This window comes from Sinohyriopsis cumingii, chromosome 18, assembly GCF_028554795.1.
Source record: "Sinohyriopsis cumingii isolate HCF-2022 chromosome 18, ASM2855479v2, whole genome shotgun sequence".
Taxonomy (NCBI): Eukaryota; Metazoa; Mollusca; class Bivalvia; order Unionida; family Unionidae; genus Sinohyriopsis; species Sinohyriopsis cumingii.
Window position 1 is genome coordinate 21,306,685 of NC_142978.1, and position 12,923 is coordinate 21,319,607.

Consider the following 12,923-nt stretch of genomic DNA (forward strand, 5'->3'; position numbering starts at 1 on the left):
GAATGTACCATGTACTCATTACCATGGCATGTGCTTTAGAATGTACCATGTACTCATTATCATGGAATGTGCTTTAGAATGTACCATGTACTCATTACCATGGCATGTGTTAGAATGTACCATGTACTCATTACCATGGCATGTGCTTTAGAATGTACCATGTACTCATTACCATGGCATGTGCTTTAGAATGTACCATATACTCATTACCATGGCATGTGTTAGAATGTACCATGTACTCATTACCATGGCATGTGCTTAAGAATGTACCATGTACTCATTACCATGGCATGTGCTTTAGAATGTACCATGTACTCATTACCATGGAATGTGTTAGAATGTACCATGTACTCATTACCATGGCATGTGCTTTAGAATGTACCATGTATTCATTACCATGGCATGTGTTAGAATGTACCATGTACTCATTACCATGGCATGTTCTTTAGAATGTACCATGTACTCATTACCATGGCATGTGCTTTAGAATGTACCATGTACTCATTACCATGGGATGTGCTTTAGAATGTACCATATACTCATTACCATGGCATGTGTTAGAATGTACCATGTACTCATTACCATGGCATGTGCTTTAGAATGTACCATGTATTCATTAGCATGGCATGTGCTTTAGAATGTACCATGTATTCATTACCATGGCATGTGCTTTAGAATATACCATATACTCATTACCATGGCATGTGTTAGAATGTACCATGTACTCATTACCATGGCATGTGCTTTAGAATGTACCAAAACATGGAATAGAAATTTACCATCTTGACCTGCTTATAACTGAAATCAAACTGCTCAGACAACGATCTGATGTTGCATAATGTCCTAGAAGAATTGAATCTGTGCAGTTTATTATGAGTTATCAGTAGAAAAGTCAACATACACCCTGATCTGCCGGCACATTATCTGACAGTAGACTGTGATCTACCATATTTATTTGCATATAAGCCTAATAATTTAGGAGAAAAAAAAAGCCTTGAAAAATAGGGGTCAGCATATCCACAGGCTAAAGTCTAAACTTTAAGGTTTTTAAGATTTTTGTTGACTACCATAATGGCAGTAAATCCTGGGGCACAAAAAATAATTTTTTGTGTCTTAAGACAAATATGAATGTAAAACAAATATATTCTCAGTGTCCCAACACTTACTAAACTGTTATAAACTACTATGATTGCTTTTGATTTTAATTTGCATCTGTGTATTTTCTGATTTCTCCAACACAGAATTAAACAAAGGTAAATAAAGACTTCATAATTCATGGGCTGGTTCGAGTTTACCTTGGAGACCAGGCTGTACTGTAATGTACAGTACTTAGTGTAAATTGCCCTTAGTGTCACTTTAATCCTTATTTATTCCCAAACATATCAGATGCAGATTTTTCTTTATTCATTGTTTCGACCAAATCACTTTTTTCCAGATAATACTTCAGCTAGTCTGTAATAGCTGTTTCAATTATGTAGACACATATGCACATGAATTGCTTTTTTTCAATTACATAAGCGATGCTACAAACAGAGGTAATCTTTATGACAAGGTATAATACATGTTCAATTGTGCAAGGCACATAACCAGCATAACTGTTACATGTTCATAAAGAAATGGTAATAATAAAGACTAAAATTCTGAATATACAACAAGTTAGATCATCAATTTATTTTACTTTGTGTTTTGGCAAAACTTTTTAGTGTTTATACCTATTCAATTTGGGGGTCAGCTCATAGGCGAACGGGTTTATGTGTAAGAATATATGACATATTGTTTGCATTTAAACCTGGCAATAAGAAATGTACTGCACCGATGCATATCCCTGAAACATTTCTCAGTTTTGTTGAGCCACCACCCACCTGTCACAAAGCTATTCCAAACTGAATCTTGCCTCCAAGCAATAGACTTTAAAACAGTTATAAGGTAGCTGTGGCAGCTAAGTGGGTAGCATGCTGGACTCAGGACCTAAAGGGTACAGGTTCAAATCCTACCATAGAATCAGCCTGGGTCAGCTACCATGGTGTGTCCTTGGGTAAAGCACTTTATTACACCTGACTCAGCACTAAACAACCTTCTTGTGCTGGTGTGCTGTAAAGCACCAAACCAAACCAAAACACTTCTACAGACCACCCCCAGTTATAGTTATATCCCTGTACCCACTTCTAGTCCTATCCGTGAAATCTACAGACCACCCCCAGTTATAGTTATATCCCTGTACCCACTTCTAGTCCTATCCCTGAAATCTACAGACCACCCCCAATTATAGTTATATCCCTGAACCCACTTTTAGTTATATCCCTGAATTATACTGACCACCCCCAGTTATAGTTATATCCCTGTACCCACTTCTAGTCCTATCCCTGAAATCTACAGACCACCCCCAATTATAGTTATATCCCTGAACCCACTTTTAGTTATATCCCTGAATTATACTGACCACCCCCAGTTATAGTTATATCCCTGTACCCACTTCTAGTCCTATCCCTGAAATCTACAGACCACCACCAGTTACAGTTATATCCCTGAACCCACTTTTAGTTATATCCCTGAATTATACAGACCACCCCCCGTTATAGTTATATCCCTGTGCCCACTCCTAGTCATATCCCTGAATTATACAGACCACCCACAGTTATAGTTATATCCCTGTGCCCACTCCTAGTCATATCCCTGAATTATACTGACCACCCCCAGTTATAGTTATATCCCTGTACCCACTTCTAGTCCTATCCCTGAAATCTACAGACCACCCCCAGTTACAGTTATATCCCTGTACCCACTTTTAGTTATATCCCTGAATTATACAGACCACCCCCAGTTATAGTTATATCCCTGTACCCACTTCGAGTCATATCTCTGAATTATACAAACCACCCCCAGTTATAGTTATATCCCTGTACCCACTTCTAGTCATATCCCTGAATTATACAGACCACCCCAGTCATAGTTATATCCCTGTACCCACTTTGAGTCATATCCCTGAATTATACAGACCACCAATAGTCATTTCCCTGATCTCAACAGACCACCCCCAGTCTCTGATTTCAACAGACCACCCCGCAGTCATATCACTGAATTAAACAGACCATCCCCAGTCATACCCATGATTTCAAAAGACACCCCCCCAAATCATATCCCTGTAATCGACTGACCCCCAACCACATGCCTGTTGTTTTTACAGAACAGACATATTAATGAACTAACCACAATCATATCCATGAATTTGACAGACTATCTCCTCATCATATTCCTGAACTACCCCCAGTCATATCCATAAATTCAACAGACTACCCCAGTCATATTCCTAAAACTAGTCATAGTGATATCCATGAATTATACAAACTATTCATACCACTGAATTCTACAGACTACAACACATTCCTAAAACTATTCCCACCCCCCCACCCTGGTCATAACCCTCAATTTTACAGACCACCACTAGTCTTATCCCTGAAGTCTACAGACCACCTCCAGCCATTTCCCTGAATTCTACAGACCCCCCACCAGTCATTTCCCTGAATTCTACAGACCACCTCCAGCCATTTCCCTGAATTCTACAGACCCCCCACCAGTCATTTCCCTGAATTCTACAGACCCCCCACCAGTCATTTCCCTGAATTCTACAGACCCCCCACCAGCCATTTCCCTGAATTCTACAGACCACCACCAGTCATTTCCCTGAATTCTACAGACCCCCCACCAGCCATTTCCCTGAATTCTACAGACCCCCCACCAGCCATTTCCCTGAATTCTACAGACCCCCCACCAGTCATTTCCCTGAATATAAGGAGTCTATATTCAGTGGTTTTGGATGAATTCCAGAACATTGTGCATACATAAAAAGATGGACAGTATCATTTATTCCCTGCCTCATTTTTAACAAGCATGGATATAAAGAAGTCATGCATAGATCAAACTCTCAAGGGGCAACCTCCTGAATGGGGAGTGAACAACACTGCAGCAATTCAGCTGAGTCACTAAATGACAATGTAAGCAAATTCTGGACTGCACAAAACTGAAATAAAGTGTCTAACATCTGATTTTATATTTTTAATATTGTTAAACAAATTTAACTGGAAATTCCAGTATAAAATATAATCATGTTCCAGTAAAAAAAAAAGACTTGAAAACTGAAATTAAACTTTTCAGCCAGTCATAGCTTTCTCATCTAAAAAATATCACCATTCAAAAACTTTCTTACGCTTTAATAATGATATCAAATAATTTTTTAATTTTATCTTCTTAGCTTTATTTTCTGTTGGAAAAATACCTCAACAAAATATGAATGGAAAGGCCAATTGTAGAAGAGGTAAAGCACATCATAAGTTAAAAGATTTTAGCAACTTATTATGAAACTACTGTATTTTCTGCATGTTTTGGGACATAAAAAATATAATTCCTTATTTTTCTGTTCCAAAACAGACATATTTCATTGTGTCCAAAACAAATAAATGAATGAAAAATCAAAGCCCGAGTAACCATTAACCCAAAAATACAATATTAATCTATCATTTAAAGTCAGACTTTACATTTACAATAATGAATGAAAACTGACATTAATGGCTTGGTTTTATTCAGGATGAACCATGACTGTAATTTTCTAGATAGTCAAAGCAAAAGTGTGTTTTAGAAGTGGGTGGGAGAGCAGGACCAACCGGACCATGTAGGCAAAACAAGCAGTTACCTTGGGTACCAGGTTTTAAGGGGTTCCACATTAGATGGAAGTGAATATTGTTTCTCTATGGAGGGGTGTGTGGCACCAAAGTCATAGTTTGCCTTAGGCTCCAAAAACCCTTGGGCTGGAACTGTAGGAAAGTGGATAGTCACTCCTAAATATTACTAATGGAGTCAATAAATTAATTCCAGTTGGTATATCCATGACAGGAACTTATACAAGGCTAACAACCAACTTAATTAGACTATAATATTTTTAAATTCATGAAAATATATTTTTTTAAAATAAGGATATTTTTTATATACATTATTACCATTGGAAGCTAATTCCCCTTAAGCTAATTCTTATATAGTCTATCGGCATGTGACCAGGTGCAGATTTTAGTACTATAAATAATTAAGGCATTAAACAAAAATTTTAAGTTTTTAAGTTCGTTTTTGTCTTTCAGTAAAGGGTGGTATATTTTTCTAATATTTTTATGATTATGATTTTTTTCTCTGCAGGTGAGTAATATAGAATAGACTTAAATATTGTCTGTTATAAAAGTGTTAGCAATCTATTGCATAGTGAAAAGTGGTTGACAATTTAGACAATTTAAATTGTACATGTAACTTGTTTCCAAAGATACACAAAACATTTCCCCACTGTCTAAAACTGGTATCATCCATCTCTTGTCTTACCTTTGTAAAACTGCAGATTTATCTTAAAACATCAGGACGTAAAAAATATTCTTTTAAAACATTATCCAAAAATTATAAGGCATGACAAATATTTATTTTGGGAACAAAATTTGTGCCTGTAAAATATGTTACAGTGGCTTCATGAGATAAAATTATTTAAAATAAGGCATTTAAGGTATTTCAGATAGTATGAAAGAGAGATCATGGTATTAGGTTTTAAAAAAAACATTCATTTACATTCATCAACAACAATGTGCCACACTGCTGAACAATCTGTTTCTAGAACCACCCACAACTGTGTTTATATTAGAAACATAATTATGATGTAGCAATATTAGAAGTCATAATTATTGTATTGATATCAGTGTTATCATTATGCTGTAGGTATATCAGAAGTCATACTTATTGTATGTGTTTGTGTGTTTTGGATTTTTAACGTAGTTTAACATTTTTTCAGTCATATCACTACAATGTCTGCTGTGTGGCAGTTAATAGTGATCTCTAGTACTGGGACATCATGCCACAGACATGTGGATATTTGTCCCACTCAGTCACATTATCCTAACAACAGACTGACCAGTCCTAACACTAACTACTTAACCTTTTACCTCATGCAAGCATCTTTGGACACCTCTACTCCATGAAAGTGCCTTTTGACGCCTGCTGTAAACATCAGCCATTTTTAGCCGGTTTTCATAGCGCCACCTTCAGGGAAAACCCCCCATTAGATACTACATTCCTTTCTGTGAATGACAATTACGTCTGATCACGTGGTCGCTGTTTATGCACTGGTTGATATCTGCTATTTAAAGTAATTGGGTCACAATCTCCACTCTCCAAAATGGAGGTCGCAGATTTCATTCAGTACTTACGAAGTTTTCATGATTAGAATCAAAACTATGAAAGATTCAATAACTTAGGTAAAGGCTCTGATATTGATGGCAGCAATTAGTTTTTATAAATTGTCAAATTCAGATGACTTAGTGATGTAGACGCAGACGAAAAACATGTAAATTTCGAGTATGGGAAATGGCAGCTATGGTTGGTCACGCAGCCTCACTGACATTACGGTGAATGAGTTATCTCAAGATTTTAAAGCACACAAAAAATTCTTCCATGAAAAATAATTACACAGCTATAACAATCGGACTTTGCTTTTAAATTTTTTCACACATAATAGATATGTACCAAAAATGTAAAATGGTGAAAATTGCTGTTAAACGTAACATACACTACATTGCTTAACAGTTCACAGGCAGGCCTATGTGTATGCTGTCGACTAGGTAACAGGTGTTCTATTTATAGTGCGCTGCACTTTGTCACTATGCTCTATGAGGAAAAGGATTAAATGTTGAGATCCTAGCAAGAGAGCAGTTAGTCCCATTTTTATAAGTCTTTGGTATGACTCGACCGAGGTTCAAACCCGTGAACTCACATATCTGAGGCAGACACTCTCACTGTTAGGCCCCCAAAGCAGTCATACTTATTGAATTTATATCATTGATGTCATTATGCTGTAGGTATGTCAGCTGTCCTGCTTACTACATTTATGTCAGTGTTGTCATTATGATGTAGGTATGTCAGAAGTCATGCTTATTGCATTGATATCAGTGTTGTCATTATGTTGTAGGTATGTCAGAAGTCATGCTTATTGCATCGATACCATTGATGTCATTATGCTGCAAGTATGTCAGAAGCCATGCTTATTGCATTGATATCACTGATGTCATCATGATGTGGGTATGTCAGAAGTCATGCTGTGTGTGTGTGTGTGTGTGATTTGGATTTTTAATGAAGCTTTAACAATTTTTCAGTCATATCGCTATGATGTCTCCAGTGTGGCAGTCACATTATCCTAACACCAGGCCGACCAGTCCAAACACTAACCTCTTAATGCTGAGCACCAAGCGAGGCAGCTGTTAGTACCATTTTTGTAAGTCTTTTATATGACTTGGCCAGGGCTCGAACTCACAACCTCCTGCATCCGAGGTGGACGCTCTAACCACTAATCCAATGGAGTGATTTAATAAGTCATAATTGTTGGATTTATATCATTGATGTCATTATGCTATAGGTATGTCAGATGTCATACTTTTAGATTTGATATCATTCATGTGATTATGCTATAAGGATATTAGAAGTCATACTTATTGCGAATGTTGGCATTTGTACCATCGGCATATCCCATTCTTTTCATCTCCTTGCTGATTCCACCATTACTCCTCTCCAGGGATCCAGGTACCTTGGGAGATGCTGGTGACTTCTTCACCTCCTACAGAAAGACACCATTATAAAACAGATTATTGTCTTTCTATACATTTTTTTCATTATTCTCAAAAACAGACTTGTAGATGTCTTACAACTGAGAAGATTGCTTCCTAGCTCTGGATAGTTCATGATTATTAGAATTGTTCTTAGATATCCTAGAGTAAATACCAAGTGGTGTGTACCTCTATGTCAATAGGATTAACTGTACATGCATTGCTAATCCTTAACATCTGCACATTATAAGCAACATAACTGTAGTCTAGCTCCAGTCCATTACAAACTGTACCCAACCTCCAGTTTTTGAAACTATATACCTGGCACAGATACGATCTAGCAATGGGAGATTAAATGCCTTTAAACCTTATAAATTTCAAACCAAACCTAATTCCATTTTTTAATTCAGAAAAATAAGGTTGTCAATTGCAAGTGCAATGTTAAAGAAATATAATTTTTAGTAGAAGGATCAGCTTAATATACATTGGAAGGTGAATGCTGTGATGCAGATGCATATGCTGGTAAAAAAATGTTGGTAAATCTATACTGTATACAGATGAGAAAGATACCAACTGCTATAACCAATAAAATTAAAATAAAGTGAAAAAATTCTCTGAATCATAAATACGTAATGTAAGTAGAACATAGACCAGGTTTGGGCAACTTCCTCCAGGGCACAGGCTCAATAAGTGATTTTTAAAGCAACACCATATGATGTAAATTAATGGATAAAACCAGGTCTTCGACCTGATCTGCCAGCAGGCCATATTTTGTCCACCCTTGATATAGAATTTAGTATTTTTTCCTTTCATTATAAGAAGTCTTTTGGTGAAAACCCCATGATGATATGACCATTCATTCAGGAGACATAGTAATAGCAAGGTTTTCAAGCTGGCCAGTGTGGCAGCCATATTAGACCCCAAATCAACAAAATGTTTACACGGACCAAGTAGACATCTTAGGAAGTCTTTTGGTGGCAACCCCATGTCAGTTTAACTTTCCATTCAGGAGGTGCAGCAATAAAAACATTTTCTATATGGCTGTGGTGGTGTTATTGGAAGGCAGAATTGGCACCATTCTCAATTAGGAACAAGTAGACATCGTAAGACGACCTTTTTGTGAAAATCTCATGTTGATACAACTATCCATTCTCAAGGAGTAGCAACAAAAGATTTTCAAGATGGCCACTGTGTGGTGACCATATTGGATGTCAGATTGGCATCATATTCATTTAAGAGCAACTGGACATCATAATTAGTATTTTGGTCAAACCCCATGTCAATATGACTTTCCATTCAGGATGAGATGTGATAAGATTTTCAAGATGTCTGCTGTTGCAACCATATGGGACATCAGACCAGCACAATGTTTAATTAGAAACAAGTAGACAGTATCAGAAGTCTTTCAGCGAAAAACCCATGTTGATATGACAATACATGCAGGAGGAGTAGTGATAACAAGAATCTGAAGATGGCCACTGTAGCAACATTTCATTTAGGAATAACTAGACATGTTAAGAAGTACTTTACCAAAAAATCCATTCTGATATGAACAGCCATTCAAGCAGAGAAAAGATAACAAGATTTTCAAGATGGTTTTCATACTGGATGTCAGATTGTCACTAATTTTGATTAGGACCAACTAGACATAATAAGAAGTCTTTGAGTGGAAACCTTATGTTGATATGACCAGTTATTCAGCAGTTGTACCAATAAAAAGATTTTCAAAAGAGCTGCCCTGGTAGCCATATTGGATGTCAGCACCATTTTCATTTAGGACCAAGTAGACATTTTAAGAAGTCTTTTAGTGAAAACTGGGATATGACCTTCCATTCAGGAGTAGCGATAACAAGATTTTTATGATGGCTGCTGCAGTGGCCATATAGGACTCTGAGTGGCATCATTTTCATTCAGAACCAATTAAACATCGTAAGAAATATTTTAGTTTAAACCCTATATTGATATGACCATCCATTCAGGACAAGTAGCAATACACCTCTCCCTCGATCACTTGTGCACAACATGGTCCAAAAACATAGACTGCACTATAAGCGTGGGCATGAGTTACAGTGTGACCATCAAAAAAAATCCACAAAACATCGAGAAAACTGTTGGGAAGGGCATGAGTGAGAAATGTGCTGTTTAATGACTGAATCCTTGTTTTATAATTGTGTCAAAAATAATTGTCAATAAAGTGCTTTTCCCAATTAATTTGTTCGTTATTCTGTATAAATTACATTTATTTTCAAAAAACCGACATCTGAAAAATCGTTGTCATTATTCCATCTTATTTCAACAACCAACATGAGTATGTGAAAACATTTCTTTATTATGTCACTGCTTTTTGTTCTGCTGATTTGTCTGGTCCCCAGAGTGATAGATAACATAGTGTAATACAAAGCAGGAGTCTAGCAAATAGGGAACCAGACTAACTGCTGATATACCACCAAACAAGATTCCTTGTTTCAAAAACTAGAGACATTTATTTCGTGAGACAATTATCTACGTCAAAACTTAATTATTGTATTGTTCAATTAGTAAAATACTGATGCCATGATTTCATTGAAAGTAATAGTGAAACTTCTTATCGCGCTTGAGGATATCTCTAAGTGCCAATTCAGGAATTCTCTGAAACTCGTTTCCCCCACAATGGTCCGTATCTGAGAAACGAAACGCTATTTTATGAAATATTTGATTTTCCTTGGTTATCTTGCTATCTTTGATCACAGTTATGATTGAGTAGGTTAACTTAAGGCAGTTTAATTATATTACGCACACAGTAATTTTTTTAACAGTGTTCAACTGATCAAATAATGAAATGAGTTCACACGACATATGACTCAGGCCAATGGATTTTAAGCACCTCCTTTTTTTGCCTCCAGTGAAGTAATTAACATGATAAAACAAAGGAGGCCAGCTTTTAATTCAGTGCAACAATACAACAAATACTTCCCCATGTCAGGCATCAAAACACGGTTGGTACTTATAATTAGATTCTCAGAGAAATGCTCGTGAACATAATAGTTGCACTAGATTGACACATTTTACATTTAAGTTCAACTAAAATATATAACTAAAACACAAGTTTGGCTTGATAACAAATTATTTCTTTGGTATTTATTTACTGACCTCTTACCTCATAGAGATATACATGTGCCAAAGTTACATAGTGCAGTGCACTATAAACAGAACAACTGTTACCTATTTAACTCCATACACATATACATCCTGTTAACTGTTATTGCACTGTAGTATATGCTACATTTAACACCAATTTTAACCGTTTTACATTTTTGGTACATATTATTTATAGAAAGAGTTAAGAGTAAAATTTGATCATTATAGCTGCATAATTACTTTTCATGGAAGATCCTTTTATGCGCTTTAAAATCTAGAGAGAACTCATTTACTGTCAAGCCAGTGAAGCCATGTGACCAATCACAGCTGCCATTTCTCATAGTCGAAGTTCTCTGTCTGCGTCTACATCAATAAATCATCTGAATTTGATAACACTTTACCTCATGCAAGTGCCTTTGAATGCCTCTACTCCATAGAAGCGCCTTTTGACGCCTCTACTCCATTCGCATGGAAGCACCTTTTTACGCCTGCTGTAAACATCAGCCATTTTAAGCAGTGTTTTCGTAGTGCTACCTTCAGGGAAAACCCTCTATTAGATACTACATTCATTTCTGCGAATGACCATTGCGTCAGATCTTGTGGTCACTGTTTATGCTCTGGTTGAAATCTGCTATTTAAAGTAACTGGGTTGTATTCTCCAGTCTCCAAAATGGAGGCCGCGAATTCCATTCAGTACTTACGAGGTTTTCACAATTAGAATCACAACTACGAAAGCTTCAATTACTTAGTTAAAGGCTCTAATATTGGTGTAGGCAGCAATTAGTTTTTATATATTATCAAATTCGGATGACTTAGTGATGTAGACATGGACAAAAATCTTGTAAATTTCGAGTACAAGAAATGGCAGCCACAGTTGGTCATGCAGCTTCACTAACTTGATGGTGAACGAGTTCTCTCAAGATTTTAAAGCACATCAAAAATTCTTCCGTGAAAAATAATTACACAGCTGTAACAATCGGACTTTACTCTTAAATTTTTCCATACATAATAGATGTGTACCAAAAATGTAAAATGGTTAAAACTGCTGTTAAACTAACATACACTACATTGCTTAACAGTTAACAGGCAGGCATGTGTGTATGGAGTCGAATAGGTAACAGGTGTTCTATTTATACTGTACTGCACTGGGTAACTTTGCTCTATGAGGTAAAGGAATAATTTATAAAAACTAATTGTTGCCTACATCAATATCAGAGCCTTTCCTTAAGTTACTGAAGACTTGAAAGTAGTGATTCTAATCATGCAAACTAAAGAAAATTCGCAGCCAGCATTTTGGAGAGTGGAGAATATGACCCAGTTACTTTAACCCTTTACCTCACGTAAGCGCCTTTGGACGCCTCTACTCCATTCACATGGAAGTGCCTTTAGACACCTCTACTCCATTCGCATGGAAGCGCCTTTTGATATCTTTACTCCATTCGCATGGAAGCAACTTTTGATGCCTGCTGTAAACATCGGCCATTTTTAGCAGGTTTTGTAGTGCCACCTTAGTGGGAAACCCCCTATTAGATACCTCATTCATTACTGTGAATGACAATTACGTCAGATCACGTGGTCGCTATTTATTCCCTGGTCGAAATCTGCTATTTAAAATAACTGGGTCGTATTCTCCACTCTCCAAAATGGAGGTCACGGATTTCATTCAGTACTTTTCATGATTAGAATCACAACTATGAAAGATTCAATAACTTAGGTAAATGCTCTGATATTGATGAAGGCAGCAATTAGTTTTTATAAATTATCAAATTCAGATGACTTAGTGATGTAGACGCAGACAAAGAACTTGTAAATTTCGAGTATGAGAAATGGCAGCTACAGTTGGTCATGCAGCTTCACTGACTAGACGGTGAGCAAGTTCTCTCAAGATTTTAAAGCACATAAAAAATTCTTACGTGAAAAATAATTACACAGCTATAACAATCAGACTTTACTCTTAAATTTTTCCATACATAATAGATGTGTACCAAAAATGTAAATTGGTTAAAATCGCTGTTAAACGTAACATACACTACACTGCTTAACAGTTAACAGGCAGGCCTATGTGTATGGAGTCGAATAGGTAACAGGTGTTCTATTTATAGCACACTGCACTGGGTAACTTTGTTTCATGCATATCGGAGGGCTAAAAAGCCATACACTCTGAGGTAAAGGGTTAAACAGCAGATA

The 12,923-nt window shown here is 36.6% G+C and overlaps 1 protein-coding gene across 1 annotated transcript in view; it reads right to left on the bottom strand.

Moving 5' to 3' along the window:
- LOC149776196 (adenylate cyclase type 5-like) overlaps positions 1-12,923 on the bottom strand; it is a 153,172-nt gene that overhangs the window by 72,050 nt on the left and 68,199 nt on the right. The window contains exon 8 of the mRNA XM_089942519.1: positions 7,506-7,630. Within this exon, the coding sequence (XP_089798645.1) occupies positions 7,506-7,630 (125 nt within the window). The remainder of the gene's footprint in view (positions 1-7,505; positions 7,631-12,923) is intronic.